General features: G+C 39.6%; 1 protein-coding gene and 1 long non-coding RNA gene across 7 annotated transcripts in view; both read right to left on the minus strand.

Annotated features, from left to right (window-relative positions):
- The window catches only part of unc80 (unc-80 homolog (C. elegans)), an 88,701-nt gene that overhangs the window by 52,415 nt on the left and 11,844 nt on the right, over window positions 1-24,442 (minus strand). For 3 of the 6 annotated variants that reach the window (XM_065240004.2, XM_065240005.2, XM_065240008.2), the window contains exons 10-23: window positions 18,097-18,313; window positions 17,758-17,889; window positions 17,352-17,620; window positions 16,788-17,108; window positions 14,344-14,475; window positions 13,717-13,864; window positions 9,722-9,772; window positions 9,120-9,268; window positions 7,560-7,723; window positions 6,387-6,595; window positions 4,907-5,013; window positions 4,526-4,673; window positions 3,755-3,927; window positions 107-319 (exon numbers count right to left, since the gene is read on the minus strand). In XM_065240004.2, coding sequence (XP_065096076.1) covers window positions 107-319; window positions 3,755-3,927; window positions 4,526-4,673; window positions 4,907-5,013; window positions 6,387-6,595; window positions 7,560-7,723; window positions 9,120-9,268; window positions 9,722-9,772; window positions 13,717-13,864; window positions 14,344-14,475; window positions 16,788-17,108; window positions 17,352-17,620; window positions 17,758-17,889; window positions 18,097-18,313 — 2,433 coding nt within the window. The remainder of the gene's footprint in view (window positions 1-106; window positions 320-3,754; window positions 3,928-4,525; window positions 4,674-4,906; window positions 5,014-6,386; window positions 6,596-7,559; window positions 7,724-9,119; window positions 9,269-9,721; window positions 9,773-13,716; window positions 13,865-14,343; window positions 14,476-16,787; window positions 17,109-17,351; window positions 17,621-17,757; window positions 17,890-18,096; window positions 18,314-24,442) is intronic. The other 3 variants (XM_073815380.1, XM_065240006.2, XM_065240007.2) reach the window with 3 other exon arrangements.
- LOC135737815 (uncharacterized) lies at window positions 23,417-24,297 on the minus strand. Its single transcript, XR_012337023.1, has 3 exons — window positions 24,247-24,297; window positions 23,597-23,656; window positions 23,417-23,507 (listed from the first exon to the last, which is right to left on the minus strand). It is a non-coding gene; the product is annotated as an uncharacterized lncRNA (long non-coding RNA).

Genomic DNA, 24,442 nt, shown 5'->3' on the forward strand with positions numbered 1-24,442 from the left:
GAGGATACATACATTAGACACAGGCAAATACCAGAGTGAATTACTAACAATGTTTCTAGTTTGATAGAGACAAAATCTACATATGTGTCAGTGCTGCGTGACTCACATCTCCCCATTGGTAAAAATGTTTGGCGGCATTCCACTGGAGCTTGGTGTTCCTTTTATTTCCAGCTACCGGTGATCGCCCTCTGGAGAGCCCTCTCTTAGTGATGTTCACATGGTGACCTTTCATCCACTCTGGCCAGTTACCACGGTTACAGCGATGAATGAAACGGGCACACTCCAGGAAAAGTGAGGCCCTTGCCACCACAGGGGCTTCCTGGTAAAAGCATTTATTAAAGAAAAATGAAGGTGTTAAAATAAATTTAAATAACAGAAATATGAATGAGGATAAGCTTGTGAGTTTGAGCTGTTGAGAATAATTTGTGACTGAGTCTGAAAATCCAGCTAAAGTAATTTTTATGATTTATTGTTCCTTTTCAGTTGGTCAATTCGAAGTCATGTCAATGACAGACGAAGTGGGAACTCGCTAGAGAGACCATTCTAGTGTAACTAGAAAGAGCCAATGAATATTGGCATGCAGTATTTGCATCTGCCGGCCAGCTTTTTGCTTCAGAGCCAAGTGGTTATCTGTTCTGCTTCTGCTTGCTTTGTGTGACTGGAAGAGTTCTTCAGTATTGGTGTTACGGCATTGCAGTGGTACCGGTCGCTTACACCTCTCAGCCTTAACAACTACAAAAGTAGTTTCCACTAGAAGAGCTGCACAGGTTTTTTTGCATCTTTTTAAAGACAGCATTTCTCCTGTGTACACAGACGTGTTCGCGTCTTTTTAAAGATGGGTTTCCAGCCGTGTGTTTCTAGATGCTGTCGATATTTGGCACGTGTGGATGGTCACGGTCATTGCCTGATGTGCTTACGGTTGGCAAAGACGGAGGTGCCGTTAGTGGACATGTCATGTTCTCACTGCGGGACATGACTGCCGCAGTCTTAAGGTCGAGACTCTGGGGTGGAGTTCCCGTCCCGATGCCCCAGTCAAAGCTGCCCTCTAAGGGGCAAGCTTCTTCGGGCTTGGGGCACCCTGACCTGAGGGTTACAGTGAGGGCTTCCCTGGCTGGGCAACAACCCACCCAGGCCCCTCACTTCACAAGATCGCACCAGATCGCTGCCACCTTCGGGACGTGTGGCAATCCGAATCTGACCCGGAAATAATGTCTATTCTCGGCCGGGCAACCAGAGAGGTCGGGCTAGAGCGGTCTCTGCTACCAGAGCCTGGCCCTTCCAGGTTGGACGACTGGTTCCGCGGGACAGCTCGCGCTGCACACCATGGCACTATTGGAGGTCCATCAAGTGCTGAAGGGTGGTCATGACCTTGCAAGTTCTTGCTGAACTACACGCTGCGACATACATGGCAATCCGTGAGACCAAGGTTATGTCACAGTCCATGCAATGTCCACTTTGGTGGTCCAGGAACGCCATCTCTGTCTGTGCCTGACGGATATGCAGGACACAGAGAAGACCCACTTCCTGAATTGAGCATTGGCATACTCAACCACCTCAATGACTGGATAATTCTAGCACAGAGCATTTCACAGGGACCACAGAGGATCACAGGGACCAGGTGCTCAGGCAGAGATGGGCGTAGCGGCTTACCTTTACTCCACTGCCTCGACCACGGGTTGGGGTGCCACATACATCAGGCATGCAGTTTCCGTGGTCTGGGCCGGTCTCCAGATGCACTGGCATATCAATTGCCCCAAGTTGGTGGCAGTACTGCGACCGTGGCGTGGCCCAACCGAACCTGGTTCCCAGAACTGGTACTTCCGCGACAGCCACTCCCTGCCGCATTCCTCTGACGAGGGACCTCCTCTCAAAAAAGTCCATGTGTGGTCCCAGGAAGGGATGTAGGGGTTCTAAGTAGCCTTCCCCAGCAGGTAATGCACACTATTACTTCAGTGTGAGCGCTGTCTACAAGAAAAGGTAATGCTTTGAAGTGGAACCTGTTCGTTAATTGATGTTCTCCTCGTGGAGAAGGTCTGCCTCTCTCCACCCTTAAAGTGTATGTTTCTACAATCTCCACCCACCACAGTCCCATAGCAGCTAAGTTGGTAGGTATGAACAACCTGGTCTTCAGGTTCCTCAGAGGGGCAAGGAGATTAAATTCCTTCTCGTCCTCCCTCTGTACCCTCTTAGGGCCTGTCCCTGGTGCTGAAAGCACTTCAGGAAGCCCCCTTCGAGCATTTGCAGTCAGTGCAGCTCAAATTTCTGTCACTGAAAACTTTGCTACTGGCTGCATTGGTTTTGATAAAGAGGGTAGGGGATTTGCATGCATGTGTCCAAGCAGAGGATGTCTCACTGGATAGTGGAAGCTATTGCCCTATATGTTTGCTAGGGTCTATAGCAGGGTTCCTCAAATCTTACCCTGGAGGTCCAGAGCACTGCAGAGTTTAGCTCCAACCCTAATCACCTGTGATTTTCTAGTGATCATGAAGACCTTGATTAGCTTGTGCAGGTGTGTTTGATCAAGGTTGGAACTAAACTCTGCAGGCTCTGGACCTCCAGGGTAAGATTTGGAGAAGGGGGGTCTATAGCCTCCATGTCAGCTTGCCAGAAGTCTCATTTGGCAAACTCTAGCACAGTGTTTCTCAACTCCGTTCCTGGAGGCCCAATGCTCTGCACATTTTGTATGTCTCTATCTGACAGACTCAGTTCAGTTCATGGAGATATCTTCTTATGAGCTGATGATTTGAATCAGGTGTGTTTAATAAAGGAGACATACAAAATGTGCAGAACAGTGGGCCTCCAAGAATAATGTTAAGAACCACTGCTCTAGCATATTTTCTAATGCCTTGGCAGCCAGAAATGGTGGAGCATCTGGCGCCGGCATTTCATTGGTGAAATTCTTGAAAGCCTGTGCTATGCCTGTTGTCCATATGTCGCGACCACTCTGGATCCCATGTGTGTATTTTCTGAGGTATAGTCTCGAGCCCACGTTTTCCCTGGCAGAGCCCTCTGCCCTCTCTCTTTGTGGTGTAGTCTCTTTGAAGCCACCCCAGAGACTTTGATATGCTGTAAAACCCTTCACAGTTATTCCATATTGTTCATTCCACTCAAGGACCTCCTTAGGAGGGCGTAGCTTCTGCATTGTTCCCCTTACCACCGGAACGGGCATGCTAGTGTTATCTAAGCGTCACTGGTTGGGTTAGATAGGAACAGCAGTGACTGGCCTTCTCTGCATAAGGCCTTGTCCTGGCTACTCTATAGCAAGAAGCCAGGAGGCTTGCGCAGGGCACTGGAAGGGGCAACACCTGTGGCGCCTTGGTAGGGATTGCCAATTCTTCGGTCATCGATGTGACGTCGAAGTGACCGACTGAAAGGGAATATCCCCTGAAGGTATGGAATGGAGACGTCACGTTCCCTCGCCACGATTACTGTACATATGCTAAGGGCAGCTGTGTAACTTATGCTCGGCTCTTCAGCGAAAAGCTGAATATGCAGCGCACCTGCCGTTTATTTATACTCTCCTGGTGGGCATGGCCGGCAGATGCAAATACTGCTTGCCAATTTTCATTGCCTCTTTTTAGTTACAATCAAAGCAGATTGGTCTCTCCAATGAGTTCCAAATTCATCGGTCATTGACTTGACGTCTCCGTTCCCTACCTTCAGGGAACAAGAGTTACATCGTAACCGAGACGTTAAGATAAAATCATCCTGCATAATGTAAAGAACATTTTTTATCAGAACAAACAAATCTTACCAGATCCAGTGCTGCAGCTAAAATCGAAGCATCTGGTATAGTTCCCGGCTCACAGCAGTTTAAAAGGAACTGAAACCTCTTCATGCCCTGTCGGATCGCACCCAGATTCACAATGTTTTTATTCTTTATGCCTTCTTGACTTGCAGCCAAGCGCTCCTGGAAACCATGGCAACCTGGTTGATAAGGTGAATGCGAGGGATACAGAATTGTGTCAGAGGCAGACAATGGGAGTCTAATATCAATGTGTGACATCTAGACAGGTCTGTTTTAACTGCTAGCTGGTGAGATATGTATCTGATGATATAGAATGAACATGCAAAGTTGTTTTTGTACATTACTTTGAACAATAACACAACACCTATCTCAAATCAACATTTTACTTTTTAACTTTACATTTGCAACATTTAATGATGTTTAAGGCAATGGCGACTAACATCACATTCTGTAATAAATTTCTTTTTACAAATAAATATCAACACAGGTCACATTTTAAACTTTTAACTTGGAGAGCTGAAAGTGGAGAGCTTGAAGCACGACAACTCTGACAAAGCTGAGGTGGGTCATGGTGCCAGGTCATAGGTCAGAGAACCACAGTCCCTCTTCCAGTGGAAACTTCTCACAGAGATAAGCAAACACACAGAGAGCTGGCATGGAAGATGGTAGAGGACAGTGAGTGTACCAGAAGCACAGGACACATCACGAACGGGCACACACACAAACACACAGAGTGAATTGCGGTCGGGGGTGTGGAAGGACACCCAAGGGTTCTACCATCTTTCTCCTCTGTGTGGTGAAGCTTGGACGGGTTCCTCCGACCAGACCTCCATTTACCGAGCCGCTTGAAGAAATTCTCCTCTTCCTCTCGCCCATATTCAATAGCGCCACCCTCTGACAGCTTCACGGCACTGGTGAACTTGACCTGAGACAGAAATTACTATAGTTTTTGTAATGTACTATTATACTTTAAATAAAGTTATATTAGAGATGACAATTTATGCAGAGAGCTGTACCATTAATATATTTTTTACACCAGCATATTATTGTGGTACAATATACATTATTTATATTATATTGGCCAGCTTTACTTCATTACATTAGATTTTTTGCTTACCTACTGCACTACACAGAGTTAACACAAAGATTAAGATTCACCTTAGAGCTTTGTCTGATAAAGGATAGTCTGTCCACAGAGCTGATGTCCAGCAGGTCCTCCACCCCATCAGCCAGGCCAGAAAGAGACGAGCGCTTCAGCCAGTTACCTTTAATGAATACATAAAAAGGACTTTCAATTTAGCACTCCGTCAACTCCGATGTCTGTTCAGGTTTGCATTCGGATACCTTTTCAAATGAAAGTGCAAAAAAGCCTAAAGGGATGGAAATGCAGAAGGGAAGGTTTCATGCTGGTGGACTGGCTCATACTGCATATACACAAACACTTACAAAAAAAAACATGAGGTATAAACTTAAATGAGTATCATTTTCAAGTGAAGGCTTCCTACACAAGTAAAAGTATGAAACACACACACATACGTAACATTGAGAGAGTGAATGGATGGTGGACTTTCCTACGGCATGCTGGTGACAGAAAGGAAAAAACAGAGATGGAAATGACTTTTCATAACATTCATATTCCTAACACCCAAGAGAACATATAAGAGTTAATATTAGACGTTTTTTTTAGGCTAACCCAAAAGATAGCGGGATACTGATTCCCTCGCAAAAAAGCACATTTATTTTCCTATAGACAAAAAATAAGCAGTGTGTTTAACAAAAGTTTATGAAACTTACAGTACACATTTTGTCCAATAAGTTAGTCTTCATAGATGAACAAAACTTTATGAATTTTGAAATCTAAATTCGACTTTTTATATTTCTAACAAAAGCATTTACACTTGTGCTTTTATAAAATTTGTATTAATCTGTGAAGATTAACTTGTTGGACAAAACATTTACTGTAAGTTTCATTAACTTTGTTAAACACAGAGCTTATTTTTTTACACAAAGTCTATGGGAAAAAAATAATAGGCTTTTTTGCAAGAGAACTCGTGTCCTGCTAACTTCCGGGTTGGCCTACAAAAATACTTCTGGGTGGGCCTACTGCGGCACTCTTTTCACCCAACTGGCTACAACTTAGTAGTTTTTTTTTTTACAATTAGAAAGCCTATTTTCGTTTAATCATGCAACTATTTAACATACTCTCATATTAGCCAGTAAGATTTTCATTTTATCATTGTTACTCAGGTATGGCACACAATAAGGGTAACAAAAGTTAAGTATTAATATTTGTAGCCCAGGGGTAAACATTTTTTTGCCTTGATACTAAAGTGAAGTGTTGACAAAAAGGTATGGGTTGAGAGAAGGAAGTGGGGATCGGGACATGTCCCAGGTCAGCTTTGAACCCAAGCCAACAGGTCTTATTTGCCCAGGGCTAAACCAAGAGGTCAAAGTGTTGTTCAGTATACTAAATACAATTAAAATATACTAAATAAAATGTGAATTTGCAGTCAAAACAAAAAAAACATCAGAGAAAGTAAATCTAGACATTATTTTAGAATAAGTAATGAATTATTGCTGTGGGTGTCTTTTTGACATACACAATCAAATATTTTAAGGAATGACTCTATGAACATACCTATTGGCAGTTTGAGCTTCTTTCGCAGTGAAATCCGTCTCGAGCGAGATCGTGAACGTCGGTCTGTGGTAGTACCGGAGTGGGCTGTGGTGCACTCTGATGTGTCCTGTTCTGATTGGCTACTGGTATCGCTGGCAGCACTCTGAGACTTGAACACCTTTCTCCAAAAATCTTTTCTTCCTAAAAGTGCACCTGGAATCTGCTCCTCACTGACATCCAGAAAAAGACACAAAGTTAACCTGTGTGCATATTCATATATGTTTAATTAGTTTAAATAGTCCATTTAAATGGATAGGTCACCCCAAAATGAAAATCCTCCAAAATGAACATTCCTCAACCATGTTTTTCCAAAATCATGACTTTCAGAGGATACATTTTGTTGCTGGTCTTTTTAAGTGACAACTGGGACTGTCTGACATCTCACAAATCTCCTTTAATGTTGCATAGAAGTAAGTAAATAATAAGGGCGAGTAGAACAATAAAATGGGTTAGCACAATTTTCACCTATGGCAGAATTAAAGGTACAAAAGCCATCATTGGGGCACAACCTTTTCAAAAAGTACACCTTTGTGTCTAAAGGGTGGATATTAGTACCTCAAAGGTACATAAATAGTGGTACCTCAAAGGTGCAAACCTTTTTAAAGGGTATTGTCCTAGTGACAGCCTTTGTACTTTTCTTATTGACAGTGTACATATTGACATATAAGGGCTTTTCACACTGCGCTTAACCCTGGGTTATCTTCATACACTTGTAATTTAGAAGCTGGGTTATCCCTGAAATTAACCCAGGGTTATGAAACCTTGCTCCGAAGCAGGGTTAGCACCGCTTTTGTGGGGTTAACTCTGCATTGCAGTGCCAAACGCATGCAGTGTGAAACGAAGCAGGGTTAGAATGTTATGACCTCAATTAAACACAGCTGAAGCAGCTAATCAAGATGTTCAGGATTGCTTGATAAGTACAGACAGTGTGTAGGAGCAGTGGTTGGAGATTCCTGACCCAGGGTTTAGGAATACACAGTGTGAAAGGTCAGATTATGAATACCCAGGATTATCTCTTAACCCCTGGTTTAGTATGAACAGTGTGAATCGTAAATAACACAGGATTCCGGTAACCCAGGGTTATTTCCAGTGTGAAAAGCCCTACTGTGTAAACATGAGATTAAATGGGTGTACTTTTTTCCAGCAGCTGACTTGGCCTCGTCCTTGTCTTCTGGCTTTTTAGTGTTGTTGAGTTTTTCCGCGCTGTCCAACAAGGCACTGAGCGCCACACGCCGGAAAACATTTCCATGAGATTCCTTAATGAACTGAACCAGCTGACGTATGTCACAATACAGACCCTAAATTATGTGTGTTTAGATGTGAAGAGAAATGGTTATAGTGTTAAGGTGTGACAAAAAAAGAAAAAATATTTCTATTTACCACATCCAAGCACTTAATATACCCTCACCTAAAGGATTATTAGGAACACATGTTCAATTTCTAATTAATGCAATTATCTAAATCAACCAATCACATGGCAGTTGCTTCAATGCATTTAGGGGTGTGGTCCTGGTCAATACAATCTCCTGAACTCCAAACTGAATGTCAGAATGGGAAAGAAAGGTGATTTAAGCAATTTTGAGCGTGGCATGGGTGTTGGGGCCAGACGGGCCGGTCTGAGTATTTCACAATCTGCTCAGTTACTGGAATTTTCACGCACAACCATTTCTAGAGTTTACAAAGAATGGTATGAAAAGGTAAAAACATCCAGTATGTGGCAGATCTGTGGGCGAAAATGCCTTGTTGATGCTCGAGGTCAGAGGAGAATGGGCCGACTGATTTAAGCTGAAAGAAGAGCAACTTGAATTGAAATAACCACTCGTTACAACCGAGGTATGCAGCAAAGCATTTGTGAAGCCACAACATGCACAACCTTAAGGCGGATGGGCTACAACAGCAGAATATCCCACCGCGTACCACTCATCTCTACTACAAATAGGAAAAAGAGGCTACAATTTGCACAAGCTCACCAAAATTTGACAGTTGAAGACTGGAAAGATGTTGCCTGGTCTGATGAGTCTCGATTTTTGTTGAGACATTCAGATGGTAGAGTCAGAATTTGGTGTAAACAGAATGAGAACATGGATCCATCATGCCTTGTTACCACTGTGCAGGCTGGTGGTTGTGGTGTAATGGTGTGGGGGATGTTTTCTTTGGCACACTTTAGGCCCCTTCGTGCCAATTGGGCATCGTTTAAATGCCACGGCCTACCTGAGCATTGTTTCTGACCATGTCCATCCCTTTATGACCACCATGTACCCATCCTCTGATGGCTACTTCTAGCAGAATAATGCACCATGTCACAAAGCTCGAATCATTTTAAATTGGTTTCTTGAACATGACAATGAGTTAACTGTACTAAAATGGCCCCCACAGTCACCAGATCTCAACCCAATAGAGCATCTTTGGGATGTGGTGGAACTGGAGCTTTGTGCCCTGGATGTGCATCCTACAAATCTCCATTAACTGCAAGATGCTATCCTATCAATATGGGCTAACATCTCTAAAGAATGCTTTCAGCACCTTGTTGAATCAATGCCATGTATAATTAAGGTAGTTCTAAAGGCGAAAGGGGGTCAAACACAGTATAAGTATGATGTTCCCAATAATCCTTTAGGTGAGTGTTCATTTAGTATTACTGTGGCCCAATGTCAGCCCAGATCAAAGTGTTTTTGGCAAACTGAGTACCCTCACCAGGTTCTCAGAGCTGTGAAGCTCATGTGTAGTGGAGGCACATCTGGTGATGAGAGACTTAAACATACAGCCCACAACTACAGCCCCCATGCTCTGTGCCAGAGACTTATCCCCTCCTGTGGTGAAATTGTTTCCAAAGCCAGCCTTGTCTGCAAACACAAACAAGCCATCTCAGACAGAACACTGGGACCTGAATGCTATGGCTGGGAAAAAACACTGAGGCTAAGTCATAAGTGGCAAACAATAAATGATGAGGAAAGCTTTGATGTTTACAAGATGAAAGGAGAAAATCAATAGCACATAGGATAGGAAAACCTAAAAAGAGATTATGAGTTTTGAAGGTTTACATACATGCAAGTGGCTGTGGCCTGTGAGAAAGTTAAGTTATAGACCTACTAAACAGGTCATGCTTTGATTTCACAGTAAAGTGGAATTTTGTTTAGCTGGTTCTATGAAGCCGGGTTTGTTAATTTTAATTCTGTATGGTCTATGCACTGTTGAGCTCTACATCAGGTGATAAACATCACCCTGGACACTGTGAGGGGTGCAGGAATGGGTGCAATGCCTAGTTTTGGCAGTAAATTTAGATATTGTGTATCTACCGATGTTTCTTTTATTCGCCCTCCTGGACCTCTCACCTGCACTGCCGTATTCTGCAAAAGAAAACATGGTGGGCAACATTGGTGTCAGGCCAGCACAGACATGTACTTCTAATTTAGGAAACACCAATCCACTCCAAAACACACCCACGCACAGACGCACACCCACAAATGCAAAAAAAGACAATCTACTAAACAAAACTCAGGGATATCCTTTTTATAATGTTCACTCATGTTCACTAACTTGCCAGAAATCAATCAGAATTCAGCTTATCTTGTTAAGTTTGATTTCATGAAATTGCAAATACAAACAAGAGGTATTGAAACCCTCAATATGATGTTTGGCAAGTCTGTTGAAATAATGAGTGATGAAGTGATAGAGGTTTGGGATAAAGACAGTGGAGTTTGACAGAAAGAAAGGCATACTACAGGCAGACATGAAGGACAGAAGATGCCTTTTAATGGAATAAGACTTTTTTTATTGTGATTTGAATGCCTTCGCTTGCACATTTTAATACAATTTAGGGTGATCTACTGAAAATAATGTACTGAATGGTCAAAAAGCCCTGATATACACAAAACGAATCTGCTTCCCATATCAGATGCCATGATCTCTCTCCTAACTGGTGAATAATAGTATAATAACAGTATGCTTAAAAGTGTTCTTTAGCAAAGTTATTTACTTTAACAACTAACACTTGTTTAATTATTCTGAATTCACCTAAAATAAGAAACGTGGAAAAACGCATTTAGACCCTTTTGACTCATTTAAACCACTCCTCCAATTTTAGTTAACTACTACGGTAGAAAAAATGGTCCCAAGCTGTCACTGGGGCAGTACCTTTTAAAAAGGTCCTAATATGTACAATTAAGGTACAGATACCTACACATTCATCTGGGAGTGTATTACAGAAACTTTCTATCTTAGGTCTTAACTTAAGATATGATAAATTAGAATTTATCATAAATTCATAATACAGAAGCAAAGTTTATTTAGAATTCTCTTATCATCTCACCAAATTGTATCTCATCTCTAGTTAGGTAATCTTAAATGGCTAAATCATGTTAGGCCATCAACTCTTCGGTCTGTTACCAAGCAACCAACAATGTGTGAGCTGCTTCTGTACAGTAATCAAAATAATTGTCCTTTTTATTTCAATGGCGCAGAAAAAGAAATTGTATTAAATTCTTTGTAAGCATAGTCTGTGCTTTTTATTATTGTTTTAGTATCAATGTGCTGCACATCATCTGTGAGTTACCATTACAAGTAAGCATTTAGCAAATGTGACTTACAATGAGAAAACTATTCTTCCTAAGTGCTACTAAATGTACTGTATTCATTATGACCCCATCAAGTGTTCACAGATAAGATAACTTAACTGTTTTTTTATGAGGGATGACAGAGATTGAAAGATCGCTCCACTAGTGAGAAACATTGTGATTATAATAATGTGAGTGATGGTAAAAAATATTCAAAGAGTAATCCAAAAAACAAACATTGCTGTTTATCATCCAGCACGTTGTTAAAAAATATAATGTCATTCTCCAGCAAGTCTATCATAATGTAATTGTTTCAGCTGGCTTTCATTTACATTTTAATTCAGGATACTGCTTTTAGGATGTTTTGTTAAAGGAACAGTATGTAAGAAATTTTATATCAATTAATCATAAAATGGCCCTGATATGTCACTAGATGTTAAGAAATCATTTTAATTTCAAATACTTATATCACTGACAACAGTGGTCCGGCCAGGATATTGTCATTTAAAAAGTGGAGTTGCAGCCCTCAACTGATGTTTATGTTGTCATGTTGTGTATTGGCCACCAGTTGTGTGATTGCAGTACCAGTTTTAGCCACAAGTTTTGTGATTGCAGTAGTTTTGGCCACAATCCTACATACTGCTCCTTTAAAGAGCCGGTAAGATGCCAATTTTAAGCGTCCTATCACTGTTTATAAGTCCCCGACAACAGGTTTAAATGCATGTACTGCCTAAAAAACACTGTAATTTTCTTAAAATATAAATTTAAAATTGCCCCATTTCTCAGAGATCCCTAAACGATTCGTGTAAAGCCGTTCAAAGACTCAGTCTGCCTAATCCCCACCTTTCAGTAGCCTACACTGCTCTGATTGGTCAACTGACAGAACATCTGCACAGACCACAGATCAGTGGCACAGACCAACAATAGTGCAACATGTATTGACCTAGTGCTAACATGATTTACTGAGAAGACATTATGGACATCAATGCATATCATTCATCATTAATCCAAGCAATAAAAACGACAATAGAAACTAACACTTTACACTCATTTAAGCATCTATGTAAGCTAACCAGGTCGTAGCAAAACTGTAAGTGACATGCGTTAGCCGCTTGCTAACGTGACTCTTTGACATTAAATTAAGAGTTTAAACAACGACATCATTCATCATTAATCCAAGCAATAAAATGACGATAGAAACTAACATTTTACACCCATTTGCGCATTTATGTAAGTTAACCGGGTCATAGCAAACCTGTAAGTGCAGCATAAGCCACTTGCTATCATGACTCTCTAACAGTATATTAAGAGTTTAATCAACGACATCATTCATCATTTATCCAAGCAATAAAAACGACGATAGAAACTAACAATTTTACACTCATTTAAGCATTTATGTAAACTAACCCTGTCATAGCAAAACCATAAGTGAGCATGCGTTAACCGCTTGCTAACGTGACTCTCTGACAATGACATCATTCATCATTAATCCAAGCAGTAAAAACGACGATAGAAACTAACATTTTACACTAATTTAAGCATTTATTTAAACTAACCGGGTCATAGAAAAACCCTAAGTGAGCATGCGTTAACCGCTTGGTAACGTGACTCTCTGACAGTAAATTAAGAGTTTAAACAACGATATCATTTATCAGTAATCCAAGCAATAAAAACGACGATAGACATTTTACACTCATTTAAGCAAGTATGTAGCTATAATCATACTTAGAGGTTGAGGTTAGGAGACACATGTTGTTACAAATAAAGTGGGTACTGAACCATCTTTCATTGCCAAACGTCTAAATCCCTCCATTTAAATTTAATTTTAACCACTGATTCTTCACAGCCCGATACGTTTAGTATATCCCTCCGTGAAAAAGTCTCCTTTGGTAGTGAAAACAACACAAACTGAAAACAAAGCGTGATATGATGTTAACACACTAACTAGTTGTGGGCAGGTCATAGTTTTCATTTCTCCCACTGGCAAGGCTGTAGGCGGAGATTAGTATCTCGTGTGACGTGGAAGTGTTCGTGTGACGTGGAAAAAGTCAGGCAGGAGATCCAATCCATATAACGACTCGTTTCAGCGATTCAGAGTCGACTCCCTTCTTTAGAAGCCAATAACTTTATTAATTGTGCACTTTTTTGTTTAACTACTTTGCACATTGTTTACATTGATGGACAGCTACATTAGACACTGCAATACAGGTCAGTTTCGATTTTGGATCTGTGTGGCTCTTTTAAGTTATGATACTTTTGTAATACCACTTTCCTATCTGCAGTTAAGATAAGATAATGCACTTGGGAACATTATTCTGTAATAGCTTTTGTCTTGACTTGAGGACCTAACTGAAATTACCATGGTCACCAAACAGTTAAGATAAGATTTTAAAGTTTCCGATTTTCTGTAATACGCCCCCTGGTATACATCTGGTACCAATATGTACCTTTCTTTAGGTGCAAAGGAGTACTTTTTGAAAGGGAACTGCCTCAGTAACAACTAGGGACTATTTTTGAATAGTGTACAATGAAATTCAGTTATTTGTGTTTGTATTTTCAAATGCTTAAAAAATCTTGTTTATATATTTTTTTATATAATTTATCAAAAAGTGTATCTTTGTAGAAAAGGACAAATGTATTCTTATTTCTGAAGCAAGAAAATCTCTAGAAATTTGAGAAAAGAAATTGAGTTGTGCCTGGACATAAAGACGTGCACTTAGGAAGTGCAGCCCTCTTACTGTCAGTGATTGGCTCCATGCAGAAGCCCAGAAGAGCATGGAGGAAATCCACAATGTTGTTCAGCGAGTCCTTGTTAACGTATTCTTTCATGGTTTGCCGGAACTGTATTTTATCCAGTTTGTACAGAGCAGTCAAACAGTTCTGGGCCTGAAAAACAGGACAAACCATCAAGTCATTTACCAGGGATGGTGACAGCAATGTGCGATAGTTACTACGTGAACATATACACTGGTCTATAACAAAAAGAATAAATAATAAAAAAAATCTTTTTACAGATTAAATCAACCATCGTATTGAGCCATCAGCCATTTTCTTCATTATCTGGTCCAAGTCATCATTTCAAAAACAGCTTATTTTGTAATACAATAGATTATGTTGGTATAATATTATTTTTTCCACATAACTAATTTCAAACAATTAGAAAATATGGCATCAGATAAAAAAGATTTAAAATCATAAAAAGCATTTTAAATTACCCCAGATTTTTAAATAGTAGCATATATTTATATACGATGAAATGTATAAATCTATAACAACCAGTCTATAACCAACATCATGGAGACGGTATCAGTGTTTAAGGTTAATCTGCATTGCCCATGACATTTTAACTGTACTGTTATATTGACCTGCATTCGAAGACGGTCTCCAGAGAGTCCACGATGGCCTTCACCACAGCCGTAAGCACAACCCAGCGATTTTACAATCTTAATAAGCATGGTGAGAGCCAGTCTGTGAGAGCTGAGTGATGTGTCTCCCTCCTGTAGATTATTTAAGAATTGCAAATTCATCATGAAGAATGTAACAGATTTTTGAGATTATATATTTAAAGGTAAAGTGAGTAGCGGTGGCATCCAGTCACATTGCAAAATAACCTATATCTGCAACTGGTCAGACAAAAATATGTGGTTCTCAACCTTTTTTAGTCCAAGGCCCCCTTGTTAGCCCACAACACTATTTGAACCCCCCACTTACTCAGTTCTTTCCGAATAAAATGCTTGGAATGACTAGACAGATGTATATCAATAGTAAAATGGCCAAATATGATTTAAAAGAAAATTTTTGCTTGTTTGAGCTTATTTTAATGCTAGTTTGTCCTATTTTGAATAATTTTAAATCATCTTAAGGCCCCCTTGAAAATCTGCTGAGGCCACCCTGTGGGCCCCAGCCCACTGGTTGAGAAACACTGATGTAATATGTCTGGCCCAGACATGCAATTTCATTTTGGTACCACTCACTAGTGGTGTAACAATTACACACATCATCTATAAAGAATTAACTCACACAAATTTGAAATTTCTCTCATAATTCACTGCCCCTTTTGCCATACCAGATGACTCAGATGATTCATTTAACAAAGTAATCCAGACAACTTTTTACAGTTTTACAAATTAAATAATGAGTGTTATTAGTAATTAATTTACATACAATGTTGAAAAAGTAATTATAATTTACTCTATACATTACTGTAATTACTAGAGTAATTTAATTATTTATGTAAATAAAATGTTTACTTAAAGTAATACATAAATTACAAGTAAAATTTTAAGTAACTTACCCAACACTTTTTCTAACACACACCTCATCATTTGGATTACTTTAATGATGGCTTTTATAAGTATTACGTAGAAAATGGCACTTTTGTGTGAACTACTACTTTAAAGAGGCCCTTCCACATAAAACCATTTTTACTTGTATTTTTTGATATGTGTTAGGTCCATATGTGTTTGTGTTTTGTCGCGAATGTGAAAATTAACTTCCACCTCCTCTGTCAGCTCTAGCCACTGAAAATAAATAAGCGGAGAAATCAGGTCAGTTTGAAAAGCTTATCAGTGTGACGTGGAACTGATCGAGGTGATTACTTTTTATGAGCTCTTCAACTTGAGACCACGCCCACATATTACATGTAGTTGAGTTAGTTTTCATAACAAGTTACAGCAAGGATGGCTAAACGTCAACCGTACCGTATTCGGGCCATTGTTTTTGTTGAGAGACATCATTCCTATTAAACGAGGGAATCATAACAGTTGCTACATGTTTGGATGTTCAGAAGAACGCTGGATTTGAAGAGAGACTGCGATTAAAAAGCAAAGATCCTCTATCAATACTGGATCCGGACAGAATGGCGCAGCTTATGTGAGTAAAACACTTTAGTACTATGTGTCACTGTGGCGGCCGGTGTTTTCTCTTCCGAGGGACACGAATTCATGCTGCACACATGTTGAAAGGGTTTATAATAAAAGACACGCGTGTGTGTATGAGTTAAACACTTTAGTACTATGTATCACTGTGGCGGCCGGTGTTTTCTCTTCCGAGGGACGCGAATTCATGCTGCACACGCTTTGAAAGGGTTTATGTTAAAAGACACGCGTGTTTGTGTGAGTAAAACACTTTAGTACTATGTGTCACTATCAGTTGCGGCCAGGATTTCTCTTCAGAGGGACGCGATTCACGCGAATTCATGATGCACACGCATCAAATCTGATAAAAGACACGTGTGTGTGTGTGCGTTCGTAACACGCGCATCGAAGGGTTTATGTAAAAGACGTGTGTGTGTGTTTGTGCGTGCGTGCGCTGCTACATGCGCATCGAAAGGGTTTATGATAAAAGACACGTGTGTGTGTTTGTGTGTGTGTTTTTGTGCGTGGGTTTACAATAAAAGACACGCGTGTGTGTGTCAAAAGGGTTTATGATAAAATATGCGTGTGTAAGAAAGACACTGTGTCTTAAGACACTCACTTAACATTAAACTGATTACACATGAGATTAAATTGAAAGTTAGTTTGAACGAAAAACTGTTATCCAATCATAGCAGTGGGCGTTTACTTCCAAGTCGTCAATGCAGCCCGCCCATTAAAACGGATCATTTCTCTAACCAGCTTCAAATTCAAAATGGCCTATTACTTATTGCTTTTGATGTTTTTGGATGTAAAAACCATTCAAACGTCATGAGTAGACCTCAGACAACAGTATAAAACAATAAAAATGACAGAGGAAGGGCACCTTTAAGGCAAAAGTAACCCTCCCAATTAATGCAACACTTTTATTTTAGCTGTTATAATAATAAGCTTGCCTTGTTGTCCGTGTTCTTTAAATCATCTCTACTTTCACCGCGACTCTCCCCACCACCTCCTCCTCCGCCTCCATCACCTCCACCACCTCCACTAGGTGCTGCTCCTGTGCCTCCAGCAACTTCCCCCTGAGCTCCACCCACACTCTGACTGGCTCCCTCTTTTGGATGCTCAGCCACCTTGTCTTCATCTTTGGATGTTTTCTTAACGCCACTGGGCACAACACCCAGCTGCAGCAGACATTCAATGAGGTTCAGGGCCACGTCACAAATCCGTGAACTGATGTCGTGGGTGAGTACAGAATACAGGGCGCGTAGGATAGCCTTGAGATATAACAGTGATGGAGAGTTATTATAGAATGGGTCTTTTTTAATATTGTACATTTCAGCACAGATTACTTTGTAAACCCACCACACAATGTAATGAAGGCTTTGCAAAGAGGCTAAAAGTGTTTTTTTTACGTGCAAAAGGTTATTCAATCATAACAGAGGGAGTTTACATGGAAGGGCTTGAACATTGTGACAGTAGACAACCCAGATATCTTTGCATCAAGCCCCACCCCTTACCGAGAGGTCCAGCATGCCATTCTTCAGAATAAAGTTGTTAGTGCCCTCAATGGTGTCTCGTTCCTCCAGGGATGAGTAGTTGATACAGGAGTCTGTCAGACTTCGTGGAAGATTGGAGCAGGCCAGTGGTTCACATGGCATCTCAGGGATGGGAATGGGATTACACAGTTTCTTAATGTGCTCCGTGAAGAAATCAGTGTAGCCTACATTAAAGGAAGCCACAGTGGTGTTGAATGTAGCCATGGTGATGGTGGAGATCTGGGAACGAACTGAAGGAGGGGGAATTTATGTGGATGAAAAGAAATAAGTCCACATCACCAATATAGACTTACAACTGTACGTAATGTATTTTATATATCAGTTTTTAACGGCTATTGATTTTGAATTGGTAGTGCATTTTGCTTACCGCCCTCTTTGATGGTATTCTCACTGTGGCTGTTGGAGTGTTCAGGCAGATTGTGGTGGGAGTGAAAATGTTTCGCCCCGAGACTGTCCACATCTCCTGCAGTATCTGAGCTTCCACGGCGTGTTAACTTCCCTGCAAGGTAACACAGCAAGTTACATGACAAAATGGCCACCTGCACATTAGTTATACCACTCCGACATGGACTCTCATTGTCTTAAAAAACTTTTGATGTAAAGGTTTATGCTTAAATATTTGTGGACAAAAATAAAAAAATTGGCAATAAAATAAAAAAGGCAATAAAAACATAAAATTGAAGATCAGATTCTGATATAGACACACCCATGATGGTAGAAGGCCAGCCCCCACGGTCAAGTGTGCGTCTGTCTTCTCCCAGTCCAGAGAAACTTCCAAAGGAGAAGGTGCTGCGTGTGGGTGAGACATCTAGGTGGTCGTCATGCATCAGGAAGGGTACGCCCATCCGCCGTTGCCGTTTCTTTCCGGTATGGTGATATGGTATGGAGCCTTTTCTCTCCCGATCTTCTCTGCGGTTCTTAAACTAGATTAAAAAGCACAACATACATAACAGAGTAAAAAAGTGAAAGCCAAATTCTGAAGTAAAACATTCCTAAAAAAGATACATATAGAAATAAGACAAACAAATGACATTTGACAAATCAAGATAAAGTCAAAATGAACCATATTTACTTTCTTAATGAATGTTTTTGTCCATAAAGTGGAGGACCAATTCATGCCTTCATTTTGAAATGGAACACCCAATTTTCACCATCCAATCAGGTAAAATTTCCATTAAGGAAATTATCCGTACTTAAATATTTGCAATGCCTCCAGGCAGCTATTTCAGTCATACGAGACCAACTACTATCTACTTCAAATGGGGAAAGCTAGATTTAGCTAAAGAACACCTCTTTGTTGCTGCAGTTCCTGCGTACTTCATAACATCATTTGCGCCACCCCCACAATAATGTCTCTCTATAAAAAACACCTGATTCAACTCATCAGTTTGTGGGTGTGTTTAATAGAGTGATACCTACAACATTACACTTGTTTGACTTGACATGAGGTGTCATATCAGAGTATCGCAAGAGCATTTTGATAGTATGAGCCTTTTATGGGATAGAGCTGATGAGTTGAATCAGGTGTTTTTTATGTAGGTAGACATTTAAAACATTCTGGTAGGAGGGGCACGAGGACTGGAATTGAGAAACACTGCTGTACAGAAACCCTTACCCCAGAGAATCCTTAAACTGTGTCCTAAATGATTTACTATGCACTATGCACTGAAAGAAACAGTATGTAGGATTGTGGCCAAAACTGGTATTGCAATCACAAAATTTGTGGCTAAAACTGGTACTGCAATCACACAGCTGGTGGCCAATACACAAAATGACAACCACTGCATGAAAAGAGGTGTATCCGTACAAGGAAACTCCTGTAAACACCACTGATTTTCGGAAGTATCTACTAGTTCCACTGAGGGTAAACTTCTAATTCCACCAAGTTAGGAAACTCCCGTAATGATACCAATTCGGATGTATCTTGCTGATGGGATATTCCTGTGGTATATGCAGCCATTTGTTGCCATGGCAAATAATCCCATTGAAGATTTTGTCAGGGGACATTTTCACACCTTCAGAGGTACTGGGATTTCACACCTTTGCACAATTCTAGTGTCCCCATTGGTGTTTAATCCCAACACTGATTGGTTGCTTTTAAAACCCCCTCCCAAAACTCTGACAACTATTGGGACACAACTTTGAAACTTTCCAGTTGAGATGATTTGATTGGTTACACTTTGTATTTAGCCCAACCCAAGCCCTCATAGTTTAGTGACTTGATTGGTTATTTGCCTGCTATGCAGATAGACTACAATCCCCCCCCCCCACTATATCCTACTATACATGCCCAAAACCCTTAAAAAAAAAAAAACTTGAATTGAGTTTGAAATGTTTATTTAATAAAAAACTAAACAATCCACAATTGTCACAATCACAAAATAATATTACACCTAAATATTAGAAGTTGCATACATAAACAATACTATTTAAACTTATAAATATACAGACAGAGAAAGCAATATTAGAGTAAAATAAAACAAAATAAAAGCAACAATGAAAACTACATTCAAAGCAGTACAATGTAATGTAGCAGTGGCGGTTGCAAATTCAAAATAAGTGTTCGGAGTGTCATGTGTGTTGCTTGTGTTTTTAAAATGTTTTTGTTGCTTCATGTAAACCATGTGCATCACGTGTTTAGTCAAAACACGTGATGCACATACACGCACTCGACACGCAGAACACATATTTTGAAATTGGGAACCACACAAATGACGGGCTGTATACATGTTGTGACAAACTTCGCATCAAGTGCTCACAAAAAACAAGTCACCAGCTGCCACTGTAATGTAGTAAATATCTAAATAAAATGAACAACAACTATATTGATCTTGCTTTAAGAAATCAGTCCTACACTGCAAAAAATGACTCTTACATAGTATTATTGTCTTGTTTTTAGTAGAAATATTATTATGTTGGCTTGAAAAAGCCAACATATTGTTATTGCTTTTAAACTTATTATTATTATTCTTTTTCTGAGACCAAAATTACGAACACTAACTCGTCCTAGAGCTTTCAAGCTACATGCACCAAATTTTCCACGGACCTTCAGACTGGTCTGACGGAGTGTGCTATATCTTTTCTAACTGATGGGACCTTCCGAATTCCTAAACGGGGGGCTCGAACACCCCAAAATTCCCATTGACTTAACATTGAGACAAATTTTGACGGGTCATAGCTGTGAGTGAGAAACTTGTAGAAACTTGTGGCTTACCACATTTAAGGAGGCTGACAGGCTGTGTAAGAACATACATCACAATGGGGTGTAAGCTGTACCCCTGGGGTGTAAGAGGCCCCCAAAATTTCCCATTGACTTATAATGGGGCAGGAAACATGCCCATATAAAGGAATAAAAGCGTCCCAGATGGAATATCTTCACTTTAGAGTGTCGTAGAGACACGGGGGTTGGACTGTTTTACTTGTGGCTTGAAGGTTGATCATTATGGGATGCCATTTTTCTCCCTAGCAACCAAACTTAGTACCCTAGCAACGGAATAAACAAAGCCTTATATCTCAGCATCAGAACATTGTAGAGACACGGGGGTTGGACCGTTTTACTTGTGGCTTGAAGGTTGATTATTATGGGATGCCAATTTCCTCCCTAGCAACCAAACTTAGTACCCTAGCAACGGAATAAACAAAGCCTTATATCTCCGCTTCAGAACATCATAGAGACATGGGGGTTGGACCGTTTTACTTGTGGCTTGAAGGTTGATCATTATGGGATGCCAATTTTCTCCCTAGCAACCAAACTTAGTACCCTAGCAACGGAATAAACAAAGCCTTATATCTCCGCTTCAGAACATCATAGAGACACGGGGGTTTGACCGTTTTACTTGTGGCTTGAAGGTTGATCATTATGGGATGCCAATTTTCTCCCTAGCAACCAAACTTAGTACCCTAGCAACGGAATAAACAAAGCCTTATATCTCCGCTTCAGAACATCATAGAGACACGGGGGTTGGACCGTTTTACTTGTGGCTTGAAGGTTGATCATTATGGGATGCCAATTTTCTTCCTAGCAACCAAACTTAGTACCCTAGCAACGGAATAAACAAAGCCGTATATCTCCGCTTCAGAACATCATAGAGACACGGGGGTTTGACCGTTTTACTTGTGGCTTGAAGGTTGATCATTATGGGATGCCAATTTTCTCCCTAGCAACCAAACTTAGTACCCTAGCAACGGAATAAACAAAGCCTTATATCTCCGCTTCAGAACATCATAGAGACACGGGGGTTGGACCGTTTTACTTGTGGCTTGAAGGTTGATCATTATGGGATGCCAATTTTCTCCCTAGCAACCAAACTTAGTACCCTAGCAACGGAATAAACAAAGCCTTATATCTCCGCTTCAGAACATCATAGAGACATGGGGGTTGGACCGTTTTACTTGTGGCTTGAAGGTTGATCATTATGGGATGCCAATTTTCTCCCTAGCAACCAAACTTAGTACCCTAGCAACGGAATAAACAAAGCCTTATATCTACGCTTCAGAACATCATAGAGACACGGGGGTTGGACCGTTTTACTTGTGGCTTGAAGGTTGATCATTATGGGATGCCAATTTTCTCCTTAGCAACCAAACTTAGTACCCTAGCAACGGAATAAATGTTAGCTTCATTCTAGCTTCATGCGACTCATGTTAGCTTCATGCTAGCTTCATGCTAATCATGCTAGCATCATGCTAGCTTCATGCTAATCATGTTAGCTTCATGTTAGCTTCATGCTAATCATGTTAGCTTCATGCTAGCTTCATACTGATCATGCTAGCTTCATGCTAATCATGCTAACTTCATGCTAATCATGCTAACAGCCAGATAGCCTACTAAAACAAACTTCTGTCAAACCATTTTAAATGTTCAGGCTACGCTTTTTCAAGCCAACATAAAGTTTGTCCTCAAACTTTAATATCTAGTTTAAATTAAAATGCTTTTTCTTGATGAACAAAATGACCTAAGAAAATAAGTCTAGTTTTAGACAAAATAAATAAACACACACACACACTTTAAGTGAATTTGTGCTTAAAACAAGCAAAAATATCTGCCAATGGTGTGAGAAAAAAAAATCTTACGTTGTCTTTTTTCATAAAAACTTAATTTAAGCACAATTTTCTCACTCCACTGTTAAGATATTTTTGCTTGTTTAAGCACAAATTTACTTAAATTGTATATTTTTGTCTAAAAACTACACATATTTTCTAAGGTAATTTTGCTCATCAAGAAAATACATCTTGATTTAAGAATTTTTAGTTTTTCTACTGAAAACAAGATAAAAATCCTAAGTTAGAAAGTGATTTTTTGCAGTGTAGATTCAATAGCAGAGCTCTGTCTTGGAATTAATCAAACATTTCTCACTGTAACACTGTCATTTCTCACATTTAAGAAAACCAGTTGCATTAAACCATTCAAGTTTTAAAACACATAGATTTGAGTACTGTGAACCTAAAAAAATTGAGTCGCATGCAGTTATGCACTTATATTTAAGTTCACACTACCTAAATATAAGTGCATAATTGCACAAGACTTAAGTTCACAGTACTCAAATGTATGTTTTTTAAAACTTAATGGTTTAAGGCAACCGATTTCCTTAAATGGTTTGAGTTAAGTTAACTGTTGTCAGCAAAGGTAAAGTTGATGCACCCTCATCTGGACAGACATCTCTTTGGAGCCCTTTGGAAATATAAAAGTACATATAAGTATTTGGCATAATACTAGTACACATATACAGATACACACGACAAATCAAATGACATATAATTAAAGTTTACATTTTAGAAAGTTTACATTAAACTGTACAAAGATACAACAACATATGATCAAAGAACTTCATAATATACATCTTCTTACTTAATTTTCTGTGTTGATGTCCTCAGAGTCTCTGTGTTGTTCTACTGTAATGAAGCTGCAGGCTACTTCAATATTGTTGTCTATCAAACACAGAATAAAAAAATAGAATCACATACATCATAACACATCTATTAACTATTTAACCTCTTTAATTTAATAATTTCATTATTAAACTTACATCATTTTGGCCAGATTGCAGTGACATCAATTTCTTCAGTGTCTAGATCAGTCTGATGTTTTAGCTTCCACTGTTACTTCATTATATTTCTCTGGCAAGCAGAGAATTAAAAATCAAAATCACATACATCTGTTTACTATCTAACATGTTTGATTTAAAAAATTGAATGAATAAACATACATAATCTTTACCCAGAAACCTCTTCATCGTCCACAAAGTTGACCACAGTGTACATGACCTCTGTAAACACAAACATGAATAGACTTCATATTTAAAAAGATGAAGAACAGCAAACATATAACGTTTAAATATATTATGACTCCAAGCTTCTTTACAATTAGCATCTAGGTTCTCTAAAAGTGAAGCTGGCTTTGTTCTAAATCAATATAAAGCTATTAAAACAGTCTTGAAAAATAAGCAGCATCTACCAGAACTAAAAGCAATGAGCCTTTAACAACAAAAGATCGTCTGTATAATTTAAAATAGCAGAGAGACACTTGCTAGCTGCTAACATTTCAAACACACAAGTTACTGTTGCTTTGTTTGTTTTAAGCAAAGAACGTCTCATCTTGGCTTCTTTAAAGTTTTGTTTTTAAAAAATTAAACATCGAATTGATTCTTCTAACAGCCCGGTTTGAATGTTACTTCGCGTATTTTTAACCTCATGTTTACCGCTGTGTTCCACGTATACCCTTAAAGTTTTACTGTTTTTGCTTTAAATTCAAACAGTTCTAGTATAAAGACAAAAACGAATCATAGTAAATAACATAATATGAACAAATAGGCAACCGATCAGCGTGATGCAGGCAAATGAATTAAATCAAACTTACCGTAATGTCGATGAGCAAACAAAGAGATCGAGAGTAATCCATGCAGTAACGGTTCGCGATTTTGAATCTTCCCGTCAAGCCCATAGGTAAAGCGGTCGCACCTGAAGGGTGGAGGTGGATCCTGGGAAATGTAGTCCTTTGGCGTTGTTTCTGCTTGATCCTCTGATCGCACTTAATATACTTTTTTATAATCCGC

The sequence above is a fragment of the Paramisgurnus dabryanus genome, chromosome 7 (assembly GCF_030506205.2).
Source record: "Paramisgurnus dabryanus chromosome 7, PD_genome_1.1, whole genome shotgun sequence".
Taxonomy (NCBI): Eukaryota; Metazoa; Chordata; class Actinopteri; order Cypriniformes; family Cobitidae; genus Paramisgurnus; species Paramisgurnus dabryanus.